At 41.0% G+C, this 25,522-nt stretch overlaps 1 protein-coding gene across 27 annotated transcripts in view; it reads left to right on the forward strand.

Moving 5' to 3' along the window:
- LOC148003344 (sulfotransferase 1C2A-like) overlaps positions 1 to 25,321 on the forward strand; it is a 30,104-nt gene extending 4,783 nt beyond the window's left edge. For 5 of the 27 annotated variants that reach the window (XM_087568374.1, XM_087568387.1, XM_087568385.1 and 2 more), the window contains 8 exons: positions 1,182 to 1,260; positions 7,900 to 8,077; positions 8,429 to 8,554; positions 11,328 to 11,425; positions 21,488 to 21,614; positions 22,240 to 22,334; positions 22,468 to 22,648; positions 24,261 to 25,321. In XM_087568374.1, the coding sequence (XP_087424500.1) occupies positions 7,927 to 8,077; positions 8,429 to 8,554; positions 11,328 to 11,425; positions 21,488 to 21,614; positions 22,240 to 22,334; positions 22,468 to 22,648; positions 24,261 to 24,373 (891 nt within the window). In that variant the 5' untranslated portion in view covers positions 1,182 to 1,260; positions 7,900 to 7,926 and the 3' untranslated portion in view covers positions 24,374 to 25,321. Of the gene's footprint in view, positions 1 to 1,181; positions 1,261 to 5,268; positions 5,774 to 7,899; positions 8,078 to 8,428; positions 8,555 to 11,327; positions 11,426 to 21,487; positions 21,615 to 22,239; positions 22,335 to 22,467; positions 22,649 to 24,260 lie in introns of all 27 variants that reach the window. The other 22 variants (XM_087568376.1, XM_087568382.1, XM_087568380.1 and 19 more) reach the window with 11 other exon arrangements.
- The last annotated feature ends 201 nt before the right edge of the window (positions 25,322 to 25,522 follow it).

A 25,522-nucleotide genomic window follows, 5' to 3' on the forward strand; every position in this document is an offset into this window, starting at 1 on the left:
TTTCAGTTCTTCCCCTGTGATCTCTGCTTCTGCTCAGCAGCAGAAGTGAGGTTTGTGCACACATCAACTCCAATTCTGGGAACACATTCAAACTTGAGAATCTGATTTCAGCTGGGTGTCTGTGGCTTTTGTATCACTGTAAGATAAGGCATTCAGAAACCTCTATTCCTCCCCAACATTGTCAAGCTGGGCATGGTGCACACTGGGCAAACCTTTACTACAGAACTACACATCAGCCCCCACCTGACTCACTGTACATACTTCCATGGCCTCACTCAGCCCTCAAATCTACCTTTATACCACAGAGACTCTATTAATGAGCTGGTCTCTGTCAACTGAAGATTTTCAGTCCTTACCTCAAGGTCATAATTTTAAACTTATTTAAATTCAGTTACTTGTTTGGTCAAGTAACAAAGAAACACTAAGACAAATGAATAATTTTCTTTATTTTCCAATGTTCAATGAAACAGCAGGTCTCTGAGCTTTAACTGATCATGCTATTCTGCTCAGTTTTAAAAAAAATTCCTACAAAAAAGTCCCAGATCAAGGTGTCTGTCAGTATGTTTTCTCAAGGCCTTTTCCTCTGTTTGCAGGGGGCCTTCTTTTACTATGTCCACACATGTTGTTCCCTGTGTACATCCCTTGGTATTTCTCTGTATGTCTAAATCTCTTCTAAGAAGAACCCTAGTATGATAGAATTGGAGCCTCATCTCAACTTAATGACATCTTCAGGGCCCTGTCTCAAACTGACACATTTTAAAGTAAGAAGATTAGAGCTCAACATGTGAATGTGGAGGCACACAGTTCAGTCCATCATATCCACCAATGCTTTTGCAATATTAGTTTATGCAAATAGTTTGCACTTGCTCACAAATTGAGCAGTTTAAAATGATGCAACAAGATGTGGTAGTACGTATCTGGAATCGCAGCATTTTGGAGGCAGAGGCAGAGGCAGAGGCAGAGGCAGAGGCAGAGGCAGAGGCAGAGGCAGAGGCAGAGGCAGTGGCAGAGGCAGAGGCAGAGGCAGAGGCAGAGGCAGAGGCAGAGGCAGAGGCAGAGGCAGAGGCAGAGGCAGAGGCATAGGCAGAGGCAGAAGCATACTTGCAATTTTGTTTAGGAAAACAAAGGATGAATTAATTAACTCAAACTTTTTCCTTTATTCTTATTTTGTTTTGTGCCAGCCTAGGTCTGCTTCTGCCCTTGAGGTATCCAGGTACCATTGTGCACTGAGCAGGACTGAAAAGAACAAAGTTTATTCTGGTAGGTGGATTTCACAGGGTGTCAGTTGGAGTGAATGCAAAGGGATAAATAGCCTTCTTTAGTGATGGTTTTCAGTGAAATAGCTCTCTCTTATTGGGCTTATTAAGGGCTATATATACCTCGGTGAGTAGGTAGGAGTTTTCATACTGAGGGTATATTACTGGCTGGTGTTCATATGTTTGGAATGTTCATTTACCTGTGGAGGACTATTTGATTCCTGAACATATCCTTACAGGGAAAGAGGAAGGATAATCTGTAATTTTGCATGACTACCTCAAGGGTGGCAAAAATGGGGATCATAGGGTTTATGTGCACAGGGAATGCACACCCAGAGCAAGGAGGAAAACAGTCCTACTCCTGCTGATATCAGGATGAGATTTTCAAGGCTTCGACACATCAACCTTACTCTTGCTCTGGATGGCTCCCTTGGTTGCATGGCATTCCAGACTCACAGGTTTAGTGCTTTGAAACAGTATTACTGTAACCTAGACTGGCCTCAAAGTCACACTCTTTCTGCTAGCTTCCCTCATATTGCTTGCCATCATACCCTACTGATTGTTTTAACTGTTTTTGGTCAGAAGTTTGAGCAGATTACAACAGCTAGGTGAAATGAAGGTCTGCACACCAAGAGGCTTGGGGAAAACATCCCTCCTCAGTTCATCTGCTGAACATCAGCCTTCTGTTCTGTTGTGCAGGTGAAGGACTGAGGCTGCTGCCTCCAATTTACTCTCAGCTTCTAAAGGCCTTGAAATCTATTCCCTTTTGTCTATGAGCTGGTAGAGGGAACTGCGTCATCAATATACTTTGAGGACTCCCATATCCACCACCAAAGTTCTACTGGAGTTCAAAATGAGAATGTGTTTGGGAACTGTTATACTGAATACCAAAATTTATATTTGAAAAGGACACTGTAGACTTGCAGAATTGCACTCACATGTTGCTAATAGGGGAATGTGCTAGTGGAGATTTGTCTCTACAACCTCGTAGTTCTGGAAGCCATGTTAGGCTTCCTATCTTAATAGATATTTGGTCATTCAAAGATTTCTGGCAGGGTTGAAGACTGATTACAGTCTCATAGCCTATCAGGCTGTTTAACTCTGAAAATACATATTTTATTGGATAGTTATCAGATAGTATACAAGCTAGCCAAGATATAATATACATTTTAAGCCTTTCTTAAGCTGGAATGGATAACTAAATGTTCTGTTTAACTAAAAAAGTGATGGACTGGGTGTTGAGTATATCATATGCTTTATAAATTTTAGAATGGTAATAATTGTACTCAATTTATATATAAGTGAAAAGCCTTTTTAACTGGACAAAAAGGGGGAAATGTTCTGGTTTGCCCTGGAGTTATCTGTATTTTGATGCTAACTCCACTGCCCCAAGGACAGCTGCCTAGTCACGTACTCAGGAATCAGGTGACTTCACTAGAAACTTCTCCCCATTGAATTTGTAAAATACAGGTGAGGGGTAGGTACAGGATAGAAGGAGGCCTGTCATTGGAGGAGAAGGAAGGATGGGTGGGAGAGAAGTTTGAAGGAAGAGGAGGAGACTGGAACAGAAAGGAGAAGAGAGCGAGAGAGAGAGACTCGCTGGCAGGACAATGGACACTGATGTAAAGATCTCGCTCTGTGTATTTACAGGTTGTTACTAATGTTCCTAAGGGATGGATGGTACTGGGATTTGTATGTTTAGGTGGGCAATTATATCTTAACAATTGGCTTGAAAGAGCGTACCCCTGAACGGGGAGCCTCGTCTCTCGCTCCAATCATGGGGTGGGGTGCCACCAGGAATCACGAGTAGCCGGTCTTGATGTAACAGCAAGAGGTAGCTTTTATAACGAGATCCCTATTAGCGGGATCCTGGGTCGATACGTATCTCACACAGGAGACAGAGGAATCGACCCCGAGCTTCCAAACTCGGGGGTTTATATAGGGGAGGTTAGGGACATTTGCGTGGTTACACATGATTGGTCATTTCAAATGGTGCACACTTACTTTCGGCTCGAAATTACAACACCAAGGAGTACATGCTATCTAGCAGCTCAGCAGCTCGGGTAGGGTGGCTCATCTCACTCAGGAAGATGACTCACTTCAGGGGAGTGAAGGAAGGGGAGGGGGTGGCTACGGATGATCAGTGTCCTTGGAACTGGTAGCTGGTTTGGCAAGTCCTATCTCTGGCTCTCCCTCAGGCACGTCCGGCACTGCACATCCTGACTCTGACAATGAGTAACCTTTTTAAAACTCTATTTCTACAGGCTCAAAGAAAAAAAAAAAGAAAAGGACAAAAATACATTAAGTAATAACAATTTCTGTATTAGTTTTCTTTGTGAATATGGACTTATTGCATGAACATCTTAAATTTCACGCACACTTGTAACTTAGAAGCAATTTTTAAAGAAGTTTTATGAGATTAGTAGACAGATACTAGCTGAGGTCTTTATCAAACCATTGATTTAGAATCTTGTAAGCCTTCTTATATTTAGAGGAATGATTATTACTTATGCTAAACCTGTGATGTGAATTAAAAGGGAAGGACCTAACATGGAAGGTATGTTAGAAATGTCAGTGCTCCAAACTAAGTGAGTGAGCTTACACTTGCCACTTCAGAACCAAGGAGACTGGAGCAGGAGGATTGTACATTCAAGGCTACAGAGGGAGCTATGGGCAATCCTGGGATATGCAGAGACCCTATCTACTCTTACCTTAAAAGAAAAGAAAGGAAGGGGAGATGGCAATACTCTATCTTCCTCTGCTGAAGCTGACTATATCACATCTCAGAGTTTTATGGGAAGTACACCCTCTCTGCTATACTACAACTATAGCTGCTGCTTATATTGGAAATGTTTTCAAGTAAAACCGGGTCTTCATTTTCTAAAAGCACTGCATCCATTCCAGAGAACTCAACTTTCTCTGGGAACCTGTCATCCTGATATTTGGTCTGGCCAGCCTGGACAGTTTTTGTTTCTCTCATTCACTGTAGTTTTCTTTACACAATTACTAGCAATTATTCGCGGTTACACTTTCCATAAATATTCTTTCCCTCTAATGTTCTAGGCTTCAAATTATATAAGAACTAAAAACGAGTTGCTTATAATAAATATAATAGTGGTACTCACTACTGTAGCAGTCACTGAACATTACCTTGCTATGCCTCTGAGCAGCAGTGGTAGATGTGCTTTGAAACTACAATAGCCACTTACTCTTGAGTATTAGAAGATCATTCATCCCTCCTATTCATATATTTGTAAGTTTCTAGGTATAGCAACCAACCACAAACAGTGGAACAATGTGTCTCTCTCTGAAAAAAAGACATAAAGTAGACTGTAAGTACATGAGAAGATATTCATTATTAGTCATGAAGGAAAAGCAAAACAAATCTATTGGGATGGAGATTTAAGGGAGATACATGTCAGTGATTCGAGAGTACTATATACTACTGGTAGACTTCTTAAATGATACAGCCACTGTAGGAAAGTTCTATGACAATTTCTCAAAAATGAGAACATACTATTTTGCATATCTGCATTGAGTTATGAACCCAAAAATATGAATGTAGAAGCTTAGGTATTTGTGCATTGTTTATAGTACAATAGTTGAAAGGAGGCACTCCAAGTTCCCGTGGACAAGGAAATGGATAAACAAACCACACTACAAGCAGGCATGCAATAAAAGTTAGCATTAATTGGGAAGAAAATCTGATGGCATGCCACAATACAGCCGATCCTTAAGAATATTCAACTAAGTAAAATAGCTATTCACAAGAAGACAAAATGAACTTACTCTAAAGCATCTAGAGTTTAAGGAGATAAAAAGGAAAATAGTGGTAGCCTGGCACTGTGATTTAGCAGTAGTGGGCTCCTAGCTTCCATCTAGAAAAGTAAAATGTTTTCAGGAGATGGAAGGTGATGGTAGACATAGAACAGCAGGAATATTATTAATGCCACTGAGCAATCCACTTATGATACTTAAGAGTCATTTTCATGTTGTGTATGCTTTATCACAGTACTTTAAGAATTCCATTCTGGGCCCCCACCAGCTCACTGCTCCCAAACCCCATGGGAGCGAGAGCTCACCGCCTGGACAGGTGGGCACTCCTGAGACTGCAGAGCAGAAGAAACCACCAACAGTGCGCACACCTGCCCATATCCCTGGCACAAGAGAAAACTGTATACGGCCTCTGGGTTCCTGGAAATAAGCGCACAGGAGCAGCAGGTCCCCTGCCTCTGAGACACCACCAGAACCTGAAGGGACCGACCAGATAAACAGTTCTCCGCACCCAAATCTCATGGGAGGGAGAGCTAAATCTTCAGAAAGGCAGACACGCCTGGGAAACCTGAGGAGACTACACTCTGCTCACATTACTAATTCCAGAGGAAAAAACAAACGCCATCTGGAACCCTGGTGCATGGAAGCTCCCGGAAAGGGCTGTGCAGATAATCCTGGTTGCTGTCCCCCCGGAGAGCTCATAAGCAACACCCCATGAGCAAACTTGAGCCTCAGGACCACAGGTAAGACAAACCTTCCTGCTCCAAGCGACGTGCCTGGTGGACTCAAGACACAGGGCACAGGAATAGCTGAAGACCTGTAGATAGGAAAAACTACACGTCCGAAATCAGAACACTCTGTTCCCATAACTGGCTGAAAGAAAAAAAGGAAAACAGGTCTACAGCACTCCTGATACACAGGTTTATAGGACAGTCTAGCCACTGTCAGATAGCAGAACAAAGTAACACTAGAGATAATCTGATGGCGAGAGGCAAGCGCAGGAATCCAAGCAATAGAAACGAAGAATACATGTCATCATCAGAGCCCAATTTCCCACCAAAACAAACACAGAATATGCAAACACACCAGAAAAGCAAGATCTAGTTTCAAAATCATATTTGATCATGAAGCTGGAGGACTTCAAGAAAGACGTGAAGAACTCCCTTAGAGAAACACAGGAAAACATAAATAAACAAGTAGAAGCCTAAGAGAGGAATCACAAAAATCCCTGAAAGAATTCCAGGAAAACACAATCAAACAGTTGAAGGAATTAAAAATGGAAATAGAAGCAAACAAGAAAGAACACATAGAAACATCCCCAGATATAGAAAACCAAAAGAAGAGACAAGGAGCCGTAGATACAAGCTTCACCAACAGAATAAAAGAGATAGAAGAGAGAATCTCAGGAGCAGAAGATTCCATAGAAATCATCGACTCAACTGTCAAAGATAATGTAAAGCGGAAAAAGCTACTGGTCCAAAACATACAGGGAATCCAGGACTCAATGAGAAGATAAAATCTAAGGATAATAGGTATAGAAGAGAGTGAAGACTCCCAGCTCAAAGGAACAGTAAATATCTTCAACAAAATCATAGAAGAAATCTTCCCTAACCTAAAAAAAGAGATACCCATAGGCATAAAAGAAGCCTACAGAACTCCAAATAGATTGGACCAGAAAAGAAACACCTCCCGTCACATAATAGTCAAAACACCAAACGCACAAAATAAAGAAAGAATATTAAAAGCAGTAAGGGGAAAAGGTCAAGTAACATATAAAGGCAGACCTATCAGAATCACACCAGACTTTTCGCTAGAAACTATGAAAGCCAGAAGATCCTGAACAGATGTCATACAGAACCTAAGAAAACACAAATGCCAGCCCAGGTTACTGTATCCTGCAAAACTCTCAATTAACATAGATGGAGAAACCAAGATATTCCATGACAAAACCAAATTTAAACAATATCTTTATACAAATCCAGCACTATAAAGGGTAATAAATGGTAAAGCCCAACATAAGGAGGCAAGCTACACCCTAGAAGAAGCAAGAAACTAATCGTCTTGGCAACAAAACAAAGAGAAGAAAAGCACAACAACATAACCTCACATCCAAATATGAATGTAACAGGAAGCAATAATCACTATTCCTTAATATCTCTCAACATCAATGGCCTCAACTCCCCAATAAAAAGACATAGATTAACAAACTGGATACACAACGAGGACCCTGCATTCTACTGCCTACAGGAAACACACCTCCGAGAAAAACACAGACACCACCTCAGAGTGAAAGGCTCAAAACAACTTGCCAAGCAAATGGTCAGAAGAAGCAAGCTGGAGTAGCCGGATGTAGATCTCTCCTGAGAGACACAGCCAGAATACAGCAAATACAGAGGCGAATGCCAGCAGCAAACTACTGAACTGAGAACAGAACCCCCGTTGAAGGAATCAGAGAAAGAACTGGAAGAGCCTGAAGGGGCTCGAGACCCCATATGAACAACAATGCCAAGCAACCAGAGCTTCTAGGGACTAAGCCACTACCTAAAGTCTATATATGGACTGACCCTGGACTCTGACCTCATAGGTAGCATTGAATATCCTAGTAAGATCACCAGTGTAAGGGGAAGCCCTGGGTCCTGCTAAGATTGAACCCCAGTGAACTAGATTGTTGGGGGGAGGGCGGCAATGGGGGGAGGATGGGGAGGGGAACACCCATAAAAAAGGGGAGGGGGAGTTTCCTTGCTAAACATAATCCCTTATGTTGGCCCGTAAACCAGGAAAGGGAATAAGACTGGAACTGTAAATAATACTCAAGTTAATAAAAAAAAAGAGAAAGAGAAAAGAATTCCATTCTGATCTTTTCTCACAGGAACTAAACCTTCTTCCCTGAGACATCATGGCCCTGGCCCCAGAATTGAGCAGACAGACAAAACTGAAAGAGGTCGCAGGGATCCCACTGCGGGATTCAACTGTTGACAACTGGAGTCAGATTCAGACCTTCAAGGCGAAGCCAGATGACCTCCTCATCTGTACTTACCCTAAATCAGGTAACCTGGTAGAGTAGTAGCCCCAGCCTCATCCTCTGAGCTATCTGAACTCCTCACCTAATTTAGAACTACCTACAGTTAGAAGCTGGCTCTTTTTGTCCCACAATGGGTGCTACTTCACATGTCTTATCCCTGGGATCTTGAAGCTTAGTCTCTTGTACCATTCATTTTTCTTGGGAAGAGGTGAGATTTGTCTCTACTTTTTTACCTTTCCCAGAGATCCAAAGTATTTCTTCTATAGCTAACAAGATCCTGGTTAGAACAGAAGGTAAAGCCAACATCTGCATCCACACCCCTTCATTAGTATATTTGAAGAATAATCTTCTAACTCAATCTTTATGGTCTTCCCAGGGACAACATGGATTCAAGAAATTGTCAACATGATTGAGCAGAATGGGGATGTAGAGAAGTGCCAGAGAACCATCATTCAACACCGACACCCTTTTATTGAGTGGGCTCGGCCACCCCAGCCTTCAGGTAAGAGACCCTGATTCCATATATGTTCCTCTTCTGTCTAATCTCTGTCCTTGTCCCTTCATCTTCTCTTTTTCTTTCCTATCCTGTCTCTCTCCCTCCCCCTATTTGCCATTTGGAACAGCATCATGCTGTATATTAGTCCGGCTTTGAACTCACTGAGATTCTCCTGCTTCTGCCTCCTGAGTGTTGGGTTAAATGTATATGCCACCCTTTCCAGATCCATTTCTTTTCTGTATTTCTACCAAATGTGAATCAGCAAGGAAGATAGATGCATATGAAGGCAAAATTCTGCCTAATGTTCTCATTATACCTTTGCTCTGGTCATGTGTAACTGCAGAATAGAGGAAGGAACAGAAATCTACTCATCAGCAGCTCACAGCCATCTGCATTCAGTACTTTACTTTCATAACCAAGTGGTTGCTGGACAGTGTCTTATGATTCAAAACACACACACACACGCACACACACACATACACACAAACAGAAACACAAACACATGCATGCACACACACATATACACACATACACATATAAACATGTGCACACATACACACACATACACACATGCACACACATATGCATGCATATAAATACACACACATACACATGTACATACATACATATGCACACACACACACACACACACACACACACACACGAGGAGGCAATTACTTTGTTCAATTGAAAAGCTATTTTTCACGTAACTTTAACTGAACATTTTTCTTTTCATACATAGTTTCTAGTCTTGAGACTTCCTTGCTAAACATAATCCCTTATTGTTGTGAAATCAACTTTATCAAATTCTTAGTTCAAGAGCAGTGTGTGGCCAGACTCTTCACCAAAATATAACATAATAACCTCCAGCCCATCTCTCCATAGAGCAGTTCTGCGACCTCATGAGTGGGCCTCCACACTCTACTCTTTTTTTGGCACTGTGCTCTTCCAAAATTTCCCCAGAATTGTCTGTGAAGCTTTGCTTACAGCATTTTAGGGCTTTTAAGCTCAAATTTCAGGACACATTATAAATCTGTCATGAAGCTCATCACATTGAGTCTATAGTTAGGAGCACAGACAGATGCTAATGTTTTGCTCACCTTTTTCTATTTAGTTTAATTTCCCATTGGGCTGCCAATCTGTGGGTGAACCTTTCTGGAAACCGTATTATGGATATACACACCCAGAGATACAGTTCATAGTCCAGTCAAGTTGACAATGGAAAGTAAGCATTATACCTTGTCACCTTCCAGACCTCATATCATAGAAGTAAGGTGGAACGCAAGTTTACAGCATGCCCTCCCGCTGTATGTTTATAGTTAAATGCCACTTATTATCAGTCACAATTCTAGTTTTTTAAAAGTATCTCTGCTCCTTGTTTGACAGGTTTTCAGATTATTCATATAAGAGAATCTTTACCATTTTCTGTGGATCACAGTCCAGATTCAAATGTGCCACCTAACAGAATGATTTCATGCAATCTTTGGAGCAATGCAGGACTAATTCTCTAACTTCTCCACTGCCATTATTTGAATAGCCTGATTGCTAGATTAAAGGAAAGACCTTAGGGACAGTCTGCAATATCTTTATTTCATCTTACCCCATTTTAACTCAATGATTCACAGAGAAAGTCCCTACAAGGTTTGTAAATAGAAGTGCAGAAATTACAAATCATGTATCAGAAAGGATGTAATAGAAGAAACATCACTGCACATAACCAGAGAGAAGTTTTTGATATGGCTGGAAGGGAGGTGAAAAGAGTCTGCTCACTGTTTCTTATCAGCTCTGGCTCAATAGGACAAATTTGGTTATTCTTGGCTTCCAGGTCATTATCCTCAAAATGAGAGAGTGAATTCCTTGAGGTTCCAATAAGAGACTTCATGTTTGGGTGTTGAGAGGGACACTAAGAGGAGTTTCCTTAGAGATGTAAGTCTTGTTAGGAGAATTGTTAACCCCATGGTCATACAGATAGCAGCATGAAAGAGCACTGATGAGAATCCAAGCAACATGGTAAAATATGGGAAGTCCATTCTTATAGGTCTCAGAGGAATTGGGGGGTTTCATGAACTCAGGCTGACTAATTCCTATAGAGAAAGAAAAGGAGGAGGAGGAAGAGGAAAGGGGAGAAGGAAGAGAAGGAGGAGGAGGAGGAGGAGGAGGAGGAGGAGGAGGAGGAGCAGGAGGAATAATCTCAAGGTAGGAATGTACAACTCCAGTGATGTGTGTGGGACACATCTATTGAAGTTGAACATGCTACACAGGTGTGGGATGTGTTGTCATTAGTGGCTTTCTGTTCTCCTTGGGTCTGGTAGTTTGGGCATCTAAATTTTCTTAAAGAAGGAAGAATAGAGTCTTTCTTCCTCCTATAATTTGAGAACCAAGTGAATCTCTTAGTCTATAGATTTTAGACAAGGACATATACGTTCCTAGTGCTGGGTCGCTATTTCCTTTATAGAAAGTACAGGCTGTGCCTGTGGTGTGTGTGTGTGCTGAGGAACAGTCCTGTTTGGATTTTCTTAATAACACATACTTATCGAAGCCTCCATCCCATTTTCTACAAACTGACAGTAAATTCACTCGAAGGGAGCATCCAGGTCTTAAGCTATGTAAGCCTACAAACACGAAAGCAAAACCAATAATCCTTCTTCCACCACCCCCAATCCCCAAGGCAAAAATACGAGAATCCCTGTGTGGATGCTGGATTCCCTGAGCAGCACCTGGAGTGGATATTCTCATGTGCTGAGCATACTGTGCAATCATCTCCTGAATTGTGTTACAGGTGTGGACAAAGCCAATGCGATGCCAGCTCCAAGGATACTAAGGACCCATCTTCCCACTCAGCTGCTGCCACCGTCTTTCTGGACAAACAACTGTAAGGTAAGACAGTAGCAGTTCCTATCGGGACTGGAGCAGGGAGCCCAGAGCCTCAGGCCTTCACAGCCTGAGTGAGTATAGCTTCCTTAGCAGTACGCTGTACCTCTGAGACCTCATACTGTGCAGTAAAGTCAAACACCATGCTAGATTTAGTAGAGTGGTTCCCCAGAGGCTTTCAAATGTGATGTGAAGGCCGAGGGCAGACTGAGGTACTGGGGATCATGTGTTCTTCAGTGAAGCAGACTGGGAGTGGGGAACGGGAACCATAGGCTGTAGGCTATAGGAGGGCTTATGGAGTGGAGCACAAAAAGACTGAGCAGATCAAGTGCAAAGGACTGATGTTCAAAGGGTAAATCCCAGTGGAGCTGCAGAGGAGGCTTGGATGGAGCCTCAGAAGCCTCCAGGCTGCTTTCACTCTTTCTAGGATTATGTCATGTGTCCCAGTGTCTTGTCTATTGTGTTCCTGACACATTGAGGGTGTTGGACCATGGTAGGAGTATACCATAGGTATACCAAGGAGTATGCCAAGGGTACAGTAATTGTGCAGTGAGTGGAGCTGAAATTCAAGGATGAGTCAATGGCTTTTCTAAGAATAATCTTTTTCTTTTTTAAATGGAAATAGTGAAAGAAAGATAAAAAGGGACTAGAGAAATGGGCTCAGTGCTTAAGTGTATTGACTGTTCTTCCAGAGGACAAAGGTTCAGATACTAGCTCACAACTGTCTGTAACTTCAGTACTAGGGGATATGATGCCCTCTTCTGGTTTGTATGGGTACTGCTTGCACATGGGTCATGATCATACAAGCAGGCAATGCATCAATATAAATAAAACCATCACATAATTTAAGCTTTAAGGATTGTTTTGAAAGGACTAAAGTATTTATAGATAGCAGAAATATTGGTGGAGTTCCTACAATCAAATGACTTGTATTGTCCGTAAAGGTGGGTGACGAGTGCCAATTCTATTCCTGGCATTACTGAGACCAGCTATTATGAAATCACTGAGGAATACCTCTTGATATTATCTGAGATCAAATAAGCTGAGGAAATTCCCAAGTTACAAAAAAATAAAACTGAAATAAAATTAAGAAAAGCATAATTATCATGGACCTGTGCAGTGGTATTTGATCCCCTGGATAATTCAGCAACATTAGCTTTAATGTTTGCACAGGGATTGAAACAGAACATGAACACAAGGAGATAAGAGAATGAGGAGAGAGCATAGGTATCATGGGTCATCATCTTCCATGTATATGTAGGTGGAGGAGTTGAGCTCTGTGGTACTGAGAACCGTCTTCAATGGGTATATTTTCAGTTTTGAATGAGTGAGGTTATTAAGTATATAAAACAAGCCAGAGAAAATGAACAAATAGAAAGCAGCAGGCAAATGGAAGGGTGGAGAGAGAGAGAGAGAGAGAGAGAGAGAGAGAGAGAGAGAGAGAGAGAGAGATAACAAACAACAAATCAGGTCCTCAAGCAGAAATTGCCTGGACAAGCCCTCTTGAATCTGACACTTGTTGTTCCCAGCACAGAGATTCTCAGGCAGAGCATAGAGTGTCCCTGGGCAAGGCTTCCAGGTCAAGGAACAAATCACAGTAGAAAGATAATATTACAAAGGGAGGACTCACAAACATCTAGCAAAAACTACTGATGAATCTCCACTGGGATAGCCAGTCAATTTACTCATAAAATACCCAGGCTGATCAGAATATTCCTCCAAGTAAAGGACAGGTAGGAAAGAGATAACATCAGGAGATCCTGTGCTCACACCATTTTCAAGAAACTGAGGAAGTTTAAGCATCAGCTGGAGTTTCACACTGAGGTTTCTCTCTATGGCTAAGGTTTCCAAGAGCTGATCTTCTAGTATCTCTTTCCCAATGGACTAAACAAAGTAACACCTTTACAAAAGAGTTCACCTTCCAGATGTTCTCAGTAACTAGTTTTTTACTTGGGCTATTTTGCTCTTCTCTTCCCTCCTTGTCACAGAGTTCATGGAGTAGTCTCTCCCCAGATAAGGGATCTTGGAGTACACTTAGAAAAATATATTTGGTGTTGAAGTGCGTATGGAGTAACCCAACTTCTGAAGCCAGCTTCTCAGTGAATTCAAACAACAGAAGGAAATTTACCAATATAGTATACATTGTAGGTGGTAAAGAAGACTGTAGGCAACTTCTGGGTAGTCTTGTGTCATCTGTCAAAGGTTTTAAAGATTAATTCCCTATTCTTACCCTGGACTATAAGCTCTTACAAATCAGCATAAGATGACCCCAGTACCAGAAACACCAGTATATCTAACAGAAATACACATGATCTTATCTGAAGAGTCATCTCAGCTCAGATCCCCAGATTACTACTGTGATCATGATCATACATTACAACATACATACATACATACATACATACATACATACATACAACATACATAAGGAAAGAGACCTTCATGAGGGTGTCTGCTAAAGAACAGTTCAAGTTGGCTCCTAAAAACTTCTGACAAACCTGTTATATGCAAAAATAAGAAAATGTTAATGCGGCTGCTCCCAAACCCCGTGGGGGAGAGACTTCACCGCCTGGACAGGTAGGCACTCCTGAGACTTCAGAGCAGAAGAGACCACCAACATTGCCCAACCCTGCCCACATCCCTGGCCCAAGAGGAAACTGTATATGACCTCTGGGTTCCCTTGGATAAGGGCACAGCAGCAGCGGGTCAAGTGCGACTGAGACACCCCCAGAACCTGAAGGGACCGACCAGATAAACAGTTCTCTACACCCAAATCCTGTGGGAGGGAGAGCTAAACTTTCAGAGAGGCAGACAAGCCTGGGAAACCAGAAGAGACTGCACTCTGCACACATTACTGATTCCAGAGGAAAACACCAAACGCCATCTGGAACCCTGGTGCACGGAAGCTCCTGGAAAGGGCAGCACAGAACTTCCTAGTTGCTACCCCCACAAAGAGCTCGTAGGCAGCACCCCACAAGCAAACTTGAGCCTCAGCACCACAGGTAAGACAAACCTTCCTACTCCAAACGACCTGCCTAGTGAACTCAGGACACAGGCCCACAGGAACAGCTAAAGACCTGTAGATAGGAAAAACTACACGTCCGAAATCAGAACACTCTGTTCCCATAACTGACTGAAAGAAAACAGGAAAACAGGTCTACAACACCCCTGAAACACAGGATGATAGGACAGTCTAGCCACTGTCAAAAATAGCAGAACAAAGTAACACCAGAGATAATTTGATGGTGAGAGGCAAGCGCACGAACCCAAGGAACAGAAACCAAGACTACATGGCATCATCGGAGCACAATTCTTCCACCAAAGCAAACACTGAATATCCAAACACGCCAGAAAAGCAAGATCTAGTTTCAAAATCATATTTGATCATGACGCTGGAGGACTTCAAGAAAGATGTGAAGAACTCCCTTAGAGAAACATAGGAAAACATAAATAAACAAGTAGAAGCCTACAGAGAGGAATCACAAAAATCCCTGAAAGAATTCCAGGAAAACACAATTAAACAGTTGAAGGAATTAAAAATGGAAATAGAAGCAATCAAGAAAGAACACATGTAAACAACCACGGATATAGAAAACCAAAAGAAGAGACAAGGAGCTGTAGATACAAGCTTCACCAACAGAATACAAGAGATGGAAGAGAGAATCTCAGGAGCAGAAGATTCCATAGAAATCATTGACTCAACTGTCAAAGATAATGTAAAGCAGAAAAAGCTACTGGTCCAAAACATACAGGAAATCCAGGACTCAATGAGAAGATCAAACCTAAGGATAATAGTTGTAGAAGAGAGTGAAGACTCCCAACTTAAAGGACCAGTAAATATCTTCAACAAAATCATAGAAGAAAACTTCCCTAACCTAAAGAAGGAGATACCCATAAGCATACAAGAAGCCTACAGAACTCCAAATAGATTGGACCAGAAAAGAAACTCCTCCCGTCACATAATAGTCAAAACACCAAACGCACAAAATAAAGAAAGAATATTAAAAGCAGTAAGGGAAAAAGGTCAAGTAACATATAAAGGCAGACCTATCAGAATCACACCAGACTTTTCTCCAGAAACTATGAAAGCCTGAAAATCCTGGACAGATGTCATACAGACCCTAAGAGAACACAAATGGCAGCCTAGGTTACTGTATCCAGCAAAACATAGATGGAGAAACCAAGATATTCCATGACAAAACCAAATTTAAACAATATCTTTCTACAAATCCAGCACTAAAAATGATAATTAATGGTAAAACCCAACATAAGGAGGCAAGCTACACCCTAAAAGAAGCAAGAAACTAATCGCCTTGGCAACAAAACAAAGAGAAGAAGAAGCACACAAACATAACCTCAGATCCAAATATGAATATAACAGGAAGCAATAATCACTATTCCTTAATATCTCTCAACATCAATGGACTCATCTCCCCAATAAAAAGACATAGATTAACAAACTGGATATGCAACAAGGACCCTGCATTCTGCTGCCTACAAGAAACACACCTCAGAGACAAAGACAGACACTACCTCAGAGTGAAAGGCTGGAAAACAACTTGCCGAGCAAATGGTCAGAAGAAGCACGCTGGAGTAGCCATTCTAATATCAAATAAAATCAATTTTCAACTAAAAGTCATCAAAAAAGATAAGGAAGGACACTTCATGTTCATCAAAGGAAAAATCCACCAAGATGAACTATCAATCCTAAATATCTATGCCCCAAATACAAGGGCACCTACATACGTAAAAGAAACCTTACTAAAGCTCAAAACACACATTGCACCTCACACAATAATAGTAGGAGATTTCAACACCCCACTCCCATCAATGGACAGATCATGGAAACAGAAATTAAACAGAGACGAAGACAGACTAAGAGAAGTCACGAACCAAATGGACTTAACAGATATTTATAGAACATTCTATCCTAAAGGAAAAGTATATACCTTCTTCTCAGCTCCTCATGGTACTTTCTCCAAAACTGACCATATAATTGGTCAAAAAACGGGCCTCAACAGGTACAGAAAGATAGAAATCATCCCATGCGAGCTATCAGACCATCACGGCCGAAAGCTGGTCTTCAATAACAAAAAGGGAAGAATGCCCACATATACGTGGAAGTTGAACAATGCTCTACTCAACGATAACCTGGTCAAGGAAGAAATAAAGAAAGATATTAAAGACTTCTTAGAATTTAATGCAAATGAAGGTACAACATACCCAAACTTATGGGACACAATGAAAGCTGTGCTAAGAGGAAAACTCATACCTCTGAGTGCCTGCGGAAAGAAACAGGAAAGAGCATATGTCACCAGCTTGACATCACACCTAAAAGCTCTAGAACACAAAGAAGCAAATACACCCAGGAGAAGTAGAAAGCAGGAAATAATCAAACTCAGAGCTGAAATCAACCAAGTAGAAACAAAAAGGACCATAGAAAGGATCAACAGTACCGAAAGTTGGTTCTTTGAGAAAATCAACAAGATAGATAAACCCTTAGCCAGACTAACGAGAGGATACAGAGAGTGTGTCCAAATTAACAAAATCATAAATGAAAAGGGAGACATAACTACAGATTCAGAGGAAATTCAAAAAATCATCAGATCTTACTATAAAAGCTTATATTCAACAAAACTTGAAAATCTGCAGGATATGGACAATTTCCTAGACAGATACCAGGTACCGAAGTTAAATCAGGAACAGATAAACCAGTTAAACAACCCCATAACTCCTAAGGAAATAGAAGCAGTCATTAAAGGTCTCCCAACCAAAAAGAGCCCAGATCCAGACGAGTTTAGTGCAGAATTCTATCAGACCTTCATAGAAGAACTCGTACCAATATTATCCAAACTATTCCACAAAATTGAAACAGATGGAGCACTACCAAATTCCTTCTATGAAGCCACAATTACTCTTATACTTAAACCACACAAAGACCCAACAAAGAAAGAGAACTTCAGACCAATTTCCCTTATGAATATCGACGTAAAATTACTCAATAAAATTCTGGCAAACCGAATCCAAGAGCACATCAAAACAATCACCCATCATGATCAAGTCGGCTTCATCCCAGGCATGCAGGGATGGTTTAATATACAGAAAACTGATTTATTTCAGTTAATTTTATACCCAGCCACTATGCTGAAGTTGTCTATCAGCTTCAGTAGTTCTCTGGTGGAACTTTCAACCACCATGATTTTTTCAACGTGATCCATTATATAAACAAACTGAAAGAACAAAAGCACATGATCATTTCATTAGATGCTGAGAAAGCATTTGACAAAATTCCACACCCTTTCATGATAAAAGTCCTGGAAAGAATAGGAATTCAAGGCCCATACCTAAACATAGTAAAAGCCATATACAGCAAACCAGTTGCTAACATTAAACTAAATGGAGAGAAACTTGAAGCAGTCCCACTAAAATCAGGGACTAGACAAGGTTGCCCACTCTCTCCCTACTTATTCAATATAGTTCTTGAAGTTCTAGCCAGAGCTATCAGAAAACAAAAGGAGGTCAAGGGGATACAGATCGGAAAAGAAGAAGTCAAAATATCAGAGCTATCAGAAAACAAAAGGAGGTCAAGGGGATAGAGATCGGAAAAGAAGAAGTCAAAATATCACTATTTGCAGATGATATGATAGTATATTTAAGTGATCCCAAAAGTTCCACCAGAGAACTACTGAAGCTGATAGACAACTTCAGCATAGTGGCTGGGTATAAAATTAACTGAAATAAATCAGTAGCCTTCCTCTACACAAAAGAGAAACAAGCCGAGAAAGAAATTAGGGAAACGACACCCTTCATAATAGACCCAAATAATATAAAGTACCTCAGTGTGACTTTAAACAAGCAAGTAAAAGATCTGTACAATAAGAACTTCAAGAACCTGAAGAAAGAAATTGAAGAAGACCTCAGAAGATGGAAAGGTCTCCCATGCTCATGGATTGGCAGGACTAATATAGTAAAAATGGCCATTTTACCAAAAGTGATCTACAGATTCAATGCAATCCCCATCAAAATACCAATCCATTTCTTCAAAGAGTTAGACAGAACAATTTGCAAATTCATCTGGAATAACAAAAAACCCAGGATAGCTAAAACTATCCTCAACAATAAAAGGACTTCAGGGGGAATCACTATCCCTGAACTCAAGCAGTATTACAGAGCAATAGTGATAAAAACTGCATGGTATTGGTACAGAGACAAACAGATAGACCAATGGAACAGAATTGAAGACCCAGAAATGAACCCACACACCTATCGGCACTTGATTTTTGACAAAGGAGCCGAAACCATCCAATGGAAAAAAGATAGCATTTTCAGCAAATGGTGCTGGTTCAACTGGAGGGCAACATGTAGAAGAATGCAGATCGATCCATGCTTATCACCCTGTACAAAGCTTAAGTCCAAGTGGATCAAGGACCTCCTCATTAAACCAGACACACTCAAACTAATAGAAGAAAAACTAGGGAAGCATCTGGAACACATGGGCACTGGAAAAAATTTCCTGAACAAAACACCAATGGCTTATGCTCTAAGATCAAGAATCGACAAATGGGATCTCATAAAACTGCAAAGCTTCTGTAAGGCAAAGGACACTGTGGTTAGGACAAAACGGCAACCAACAGATTGGGAAAAGATCTTTACCAATCCTACAACAGATAGAGGCCTTATATCCAAAATATACAAAGAACTCAAGAAGTTAGACCGCAGGGAGACAAATAACCCTATTAAAAAAATGGGGTTCAGAGCTAAACAAAGAATTCACAGCTGAGGAACGCTGAATGGCTGAGAAACACCTAAAGAAATGTTCAACATCTTTAGTCATAAGGGAAATGCAAATCAAAACAACCCTGAGATTTCACCTCACACCAGTGAGAATGGCTAAGATAAAAAACTCAGGTGACAGCAAATGCTGGCAAGGATGTGGAGAAAGAGGAACACTCCTCCATTGTTGGTGGGATTGCAGACTGGTACAACCATTCTGGAAATCAGTATGGAGGTTCCTCAGAAAATTGGACATTGAACTGCCTGAGGATCCAGCTATACCTCTCTTGGGCATATACCCAAAAGATGCCGCAACAGATAAAAAAGACACGTGCTCCACTATGTTCATAGCAGCCTTATTTATAATAGCCAGAAGCTGGAAAGAACCCAGATGCCCTTCAACAGAGGAATGGATACAGAAAGTGTGGTACATCTACACAATGGAATATTACTCAGCTATCAAACACAAAGACTTTATGAAATTCGTAGGCAAATGGTTGGAACTGGAAAATATCATCCTGAGTGAGATAACCCAATCACAGAAAAACACACATGGTATGCACTCATTGATAAGTGGCTATTAGCCCAAATGCTTGAATTACCCTAGATGCCTAGAACACTTGAAACTCAATACGGGTGATCAAAATGTGAAATCTTCACTCCTTCTTTGAAAGGGGAACAAGAATATCCTTGGCAGGGAATAGAGAAGCAAAGATTAAAACAGAAACAGAGGAACACCCATTCAGAGCCTGCCACACATGTGGCCCATACATATACAGCCACCCAATTGGACAAGATGGATGAAGCAAAGAAGTGCAGGCAGACAGGAGCTGGATGTAGATCTCCTCTGAGAGACACAGCCAGAATACAGCAAATACAGAGGCGAATGCCAGCAGCAAACCACTGAACTGAGAATAGGACCTTCATTGAAGAAATCAGAGAAAGAACTGGAAAGCTTGAAGGGTCTCGAGACACCATATGAACAACAATGCCAAGCAACCAGGGCATCCAGGGACTAAGCCACTACCTAAAGACTATACATGGACTGACCCTGTACTCTGACCAAATAGATAGCATTGAATACCCTAGTAAGATCATCAGTGTAAGGGGAAGCCCTGGATCCTGCTAAGACTGAACCCCCAGTGAACGTGATTACTGGAGGGAGGGTGGCAATGGTGGGAGGATGCGGAGGGGAACACCCATAAAGAAGGGGAGGGGGAGGGATTAGGGGGATATTGGCCCGTAAACCGGGAAAGGGAATAACACTCCCAATGGAAATAAGAAATACTCAAGTTAAAAAAATAAATAAATAAAAAAACAAACAAAAAAAGTGACAAAAAAAGAAAATGTTAATGCTGTACCAAATAGATCATTGTATCAAATATGACATAAAGAAAGAAGATGTGACTTTAGGTTGAATCATCAAATAAAGCAATGGTGTTTTATAATTGCTTACACATATATGTATATATCATTATATATTATATACATTATATATTATATATACATATTTAACGATTTATATATACAACACAGAAAATTAAAAACCAGAACGAGCCTAACCCTCAGACTGTGTGCATCAGAATAGAGAAATGTATGGACTTGGAAAGGGATGAATGAGGGCTGAGGAAAGGTGAGAGTTATGCCATGTGGCTGGAAAGCACATCTCTGAAAAGGAAAGATGAAACTCCTAAAATGTCTGTCAATACTGAGGTGAAAGACAGCCTGAGTACAAAGTGCAAGAATTAAATTAAAAAATAAATAAATAATCTGACACTTTAGAAAATTCTTTCCATTGGTGCACAGCAGCATTTTGACTTGGAGAATACAAGGGCAAGATAACAAAGTCTCCCAACAGGGTCCTTATTGAAATGCACCTAGTGTTTGCTTATTCTGTGTAGAAACACACAGATTTTAAAGTGATCATCATGGAAGAAAGTGTGTGCTCATATCAAGTAGGATCCACGGTGCTGCTCCACGTCAAAACAGCAGGTGGAGCAATTGCTTTCTCAGAAATCAGGCTGAGGTTTCTGGAAGGCTCAGTGGCTCTGTAGTTGATTCAGAGTATGTAGAGGAAGAGTTTGCCCCTGATAACAAAAGGGAAATCAAGAATTGAGATAAATTTTAATGAGTTAGGGCTGGGCTGGGAGTATCATAATTGGTGACATTGCTCTAGGCTGAGTGTCAGTGCCAGGGCAGGAGAGCTGAGCATTCCCCAAAAGGACTCACCCAGAGGGACAACTAGGGAGTTCCAATATTTGTGTTCCTTTAACTCACCTCTCTTCTTCTCCAAAGTTCCTTTATGTGGCTCGAAACGCCAAAGACTGCATGGTTTCCTTCTACCACTTCTACAGAATGTGCCAGGTGCTCCCCAATCCAGGCACCTGGAATGAGTATTTTGAAACCTTCATCAATGGAAAAGGTAAATAAAAATGCATTGTCCCTCTGTGGTTTTACCCCGATTAGGCTGAGCTGAGAGAACAACCCCTGACAGTTGATCCCCCAGAGTTTCCGGTGCCTCCTATCCTGGCCTCTATTTGGGGATTCCCGACCTATAGACTTTCCTCAGCCTGTGTGACCCTGTCATAATATCAGGGTGCAAGTGATTGTGCATAATCAATATGAAGCCACTTTAATTCTCATATTAAAGAAAAGCCCCCAATACTGACAGAAACTACGTGACCTCAGAATCGAGCAGCTCAGTGATGCTGGGAAATATCTAATACAGAATTTTTCCTTCTCTGATGTACCTGAAGCCAGAAAAAAGAAAAAAAGAAAGAAAGGAAGAGAGAGAGAGAGAGAGAGAGAGAGAGAGAGAGAGAGACAGAGACAGAGACAGAGACAGAGACAGAGAGACAGAGACAGAGAGACAGAGACAGAGAGAGACAGAGAGAGAGAGAAAGAAAGAAAGAAAGAAAGAAAGAAAGAAAGAAAGAAAGAAAGAAAGAAAGAGAGAAAGAGAGAGAGAAAGAAAAAGAAAAAAGGAAAGTCAAACTTTCCTGACTTGGAAGATTTGTGTCCATGAAAACAATTCTTGTTTTTCACAGTAAGTTGTGGATCTTGGTTTGACCATGTGAAAGGATGGTGGGAAATTCGAGACAGATACCAGATTCTCTTCCTCTTCTATGAAGACATGAAGAGGGTAAGTAAATTACTTCTTCAGCATCAGGGACAGGGAAGCTGCTTTAGGAATGTGGTTCTGACAGGAATGTCTGGAAAAATGTGATAGTGTGAAAACTCTTTTCCAGTCCAACTAATGCTACCCTCACTCACAGGACCCAAAGCGTGAAATCCAGAAGGTAATACAGTTCATGGGCAAGAATTTGGATGAAGAGGTCGTGGATAAAATAGTCCTGGAGACATCATTTGAGAAAATGAAAGACAATCCTTTGACAAATTTTTCTACAATCCCCAAGACTATCATGGACCAGTCCATTTCCCCTTTCATGAGAAAAGGTCTGTGGGGCTTATTTATCTCTAATTCTGAGGCAGTCCCCCTCCAATCCACATATTGTGATTCTAAAAAAGCTAGAGATTTGTTCCTAGTGTACAAGAAGCTCTACAAAGCAAGTCTTACAGATAACTAAGACAGACTCCCCTTGGTGCACACCTCCTTGGGATCCCTGCCTGCGGTTAGACTCATCAGATCTGACATCTAGTTTGATTCTGTCTCCAAATCATGACTCATGACACTTTCAGGACTTTCAGCATGTATTACTGAGACCCAGGCCCTTAATGCTTCCTAGATTTTGAAAGAAAAAAATCTGATTATCCCTGGTGATTCACTTTTAAGTGGGGAATGTTATTTTTTAAAGTTAGTATACTCAATAACTTTCTAAAACTCAACAGTTCGATGATTTCACACAGATCCTCAGTAAACCCACTTTCCAAAAAGGTAGGTACAGAATGAAACCCATCCCACTGTCTCATTAACATCTGCACTTTTTTCCACTGCTATGCAACCAGGACTAGGTTTTATAAACAGCTGCAGAACTTTTTTTCTTTTACTTTCAGCACAGGAGTTAATCCATTGCCCTTGCAGTATTCCCTCTTTTCTCTCTTAGACTTTGGTAAGGTTTGAGAAGCACCCTTTTTCCCAGTCTATCCATGTCCACTCTTCTCTGCACTCACTTGTGTTTGCTTCTTTGCTTGCTTGCTTTGGCCATAAAAACACAACTAAGAATACCATGACAGAAACCTGTTCACTAACACAAACCGTGATTACCTTACATACTTTTGCTTACCAGAATATGAGCTATCCCTCCAGGAAAAGAAATACTGACCTCTACGCATGACTATCTATACAGGACTCATGGATATCCTGTTATTCTTCCAAGTATTTCTCTTATTATAGATATTGTGTCCATATTTTTATGATTAATGCTACAATGAACATTTCTTGTTCATCAAGTTGGATAATTTTCTTTAAGAATCACAAGTGTTACAGTGATTATCTCTCTAAAATTATTTAAAATAATAAAAATAGAATCTCGTTCCAATAACATAATCTACAAAAAACAATTCATAGAAATAAACGATGCAGTTCAATACATTCTTACAAACAAATAAAACTAAGTGATCAAAGTAAAAAGAATTCCACCAGCTTGGTTGATATCCTGCCATATCCTTTGCAGGCAATCTTTCCTTCAGAAGAAAATATTCCCATTTCTCACTGTAAGTTGGTTTTGTTTGTTCTTAGGTGGCATATACTTGGAGTGTCACAATATGTATTTTCTTATGCCCCAGATCTCTGGCCAGTATAACATCTTAAGATCTCCTTGTATGGCTATATGTCTACCATTCCTTCATTTTTATAATTGTTACTACCTAATATGTGTGTGTAGCACAGTAGAGCCAAGATTCTGGGTCACATTGAATTGATTGATTTTATTTAGACGCCAGAGCCCCTGCACAAAGACAACTAAACCCCCTTCTCATTAAGGAGAGGTAAAGTGGTGAGGAATTGAGCTCCTGTCAGGACAGCACCAATGTGGGTACTGCACACTCCAGTCAGGGATACAGTCTGTCAACCACACACTGATGCTTTTGTCTGGCCTTTGTCCTTTAGGAATTGTGGGTGATTGGAAAAACCACTTTACTGTGGCCCAGAATGAGAGGTTTGATGAAATCTATGAGCAAAAGATGGACGGAACCTCTCTAAACTTCTGCATGGAACTCTGATCAAGATGAGAAGATAGACATCAAGGACAGGAGTCTGTCTGCAAGCCTCAATCCAGCCAAAGGAAGATCAGAAAGCAAACTGTAAATGCCAAGGACTGTGACACCAACTCTGTTATTACTGACATCACTTTACAATTCACAAAATCATATTATGTCCAGTGTATACTTTCTCCACTATTCAGTACAAATCAGTAAGATGGCTTAATAAGCTAATAAATAAACAAACTTGAATAGTATAAATTTTATGATGACATCTTTCTAGGAGGTATAGCCTATATTCTAACTCTAAATAACTATCTTATGCACAAAAACACAAATATTAGAAATCATCTAAATGAATGTACAGAAATTCCTAATGTCTTTCTGCTCAATCGGTATTTTTCATGGTTACAGTGGGAAGACTCAGTTTGTGGACAACTTGTTGCAACATGCTCACTGGAACATTTTCTACCTGGTAGGAGGAAATTGAGGGAAGGACTTCAAGGAGATGTCAGAAATCCAAATCTTAATAAACGGAATCCTAGTTCTGGATCATAAAAGAAACAGAAGAAAGGCATGAGGGTGACCTTTGGAAAGCACAAATTGTGTCTTGAAAAAAGCAGAATGGAAGCTTGGTGTTCAACTTGCAGCCAGTTGAGTTTTGATCTCCTGTCATCTCTTCTGAGGAACAGCTTGTACTTTTGCCCACTTTAGCAGAGTCCATCTGCATTTGCTTGCCAGCATACTTCCTTCCACCTCCCACTCGCTCCATGTCTTGGGCATCCTTTTACTCCCAGTAACCAGGCAATATGGAGAACACAGCATGTTGCACGATGGCTCGGAAGACGGAAAGGCAAACACGTTTCGGGTCACAAATTCTCAGCACTTACCCTTTCACTTTAGTTGCAGATGTCAGCACTGCTAAGCTGAGATCAGCAGGAGCAGCCTGTGGCATGAGCAGGATATATATGTGAGCTCAGGGTACCTAGCATGAGCTAGAATGCCATTTGCTTTCTAGCACTCAAACCTGCAATGGCCATGTGATGAGGACGTGGGCACAGCATGTGTTACTACCAGCAAGAGCTATGAGAAGGTGTAGTACAAGTTAGTGGATGGAAGCTAAGAAACTGGAACATGGCCTAGAAGAGAATGAGTGCTCCTGGCCCTGGG

This window comes from Rattus norvegicus, chromosome 9 (genome assembly GCF_021556685.1).
Source record: "Rattus norvegicus strain SHRSP/BbbUtx chromosome 9, alternate assembly SHRSP_T2T, whole genome shotgun sequence".
NCBI lineage: Eukaryota > Metazoa > Chordata > Mammalia > Rodentia > Muridae > Rattus > Rattus norvegicus.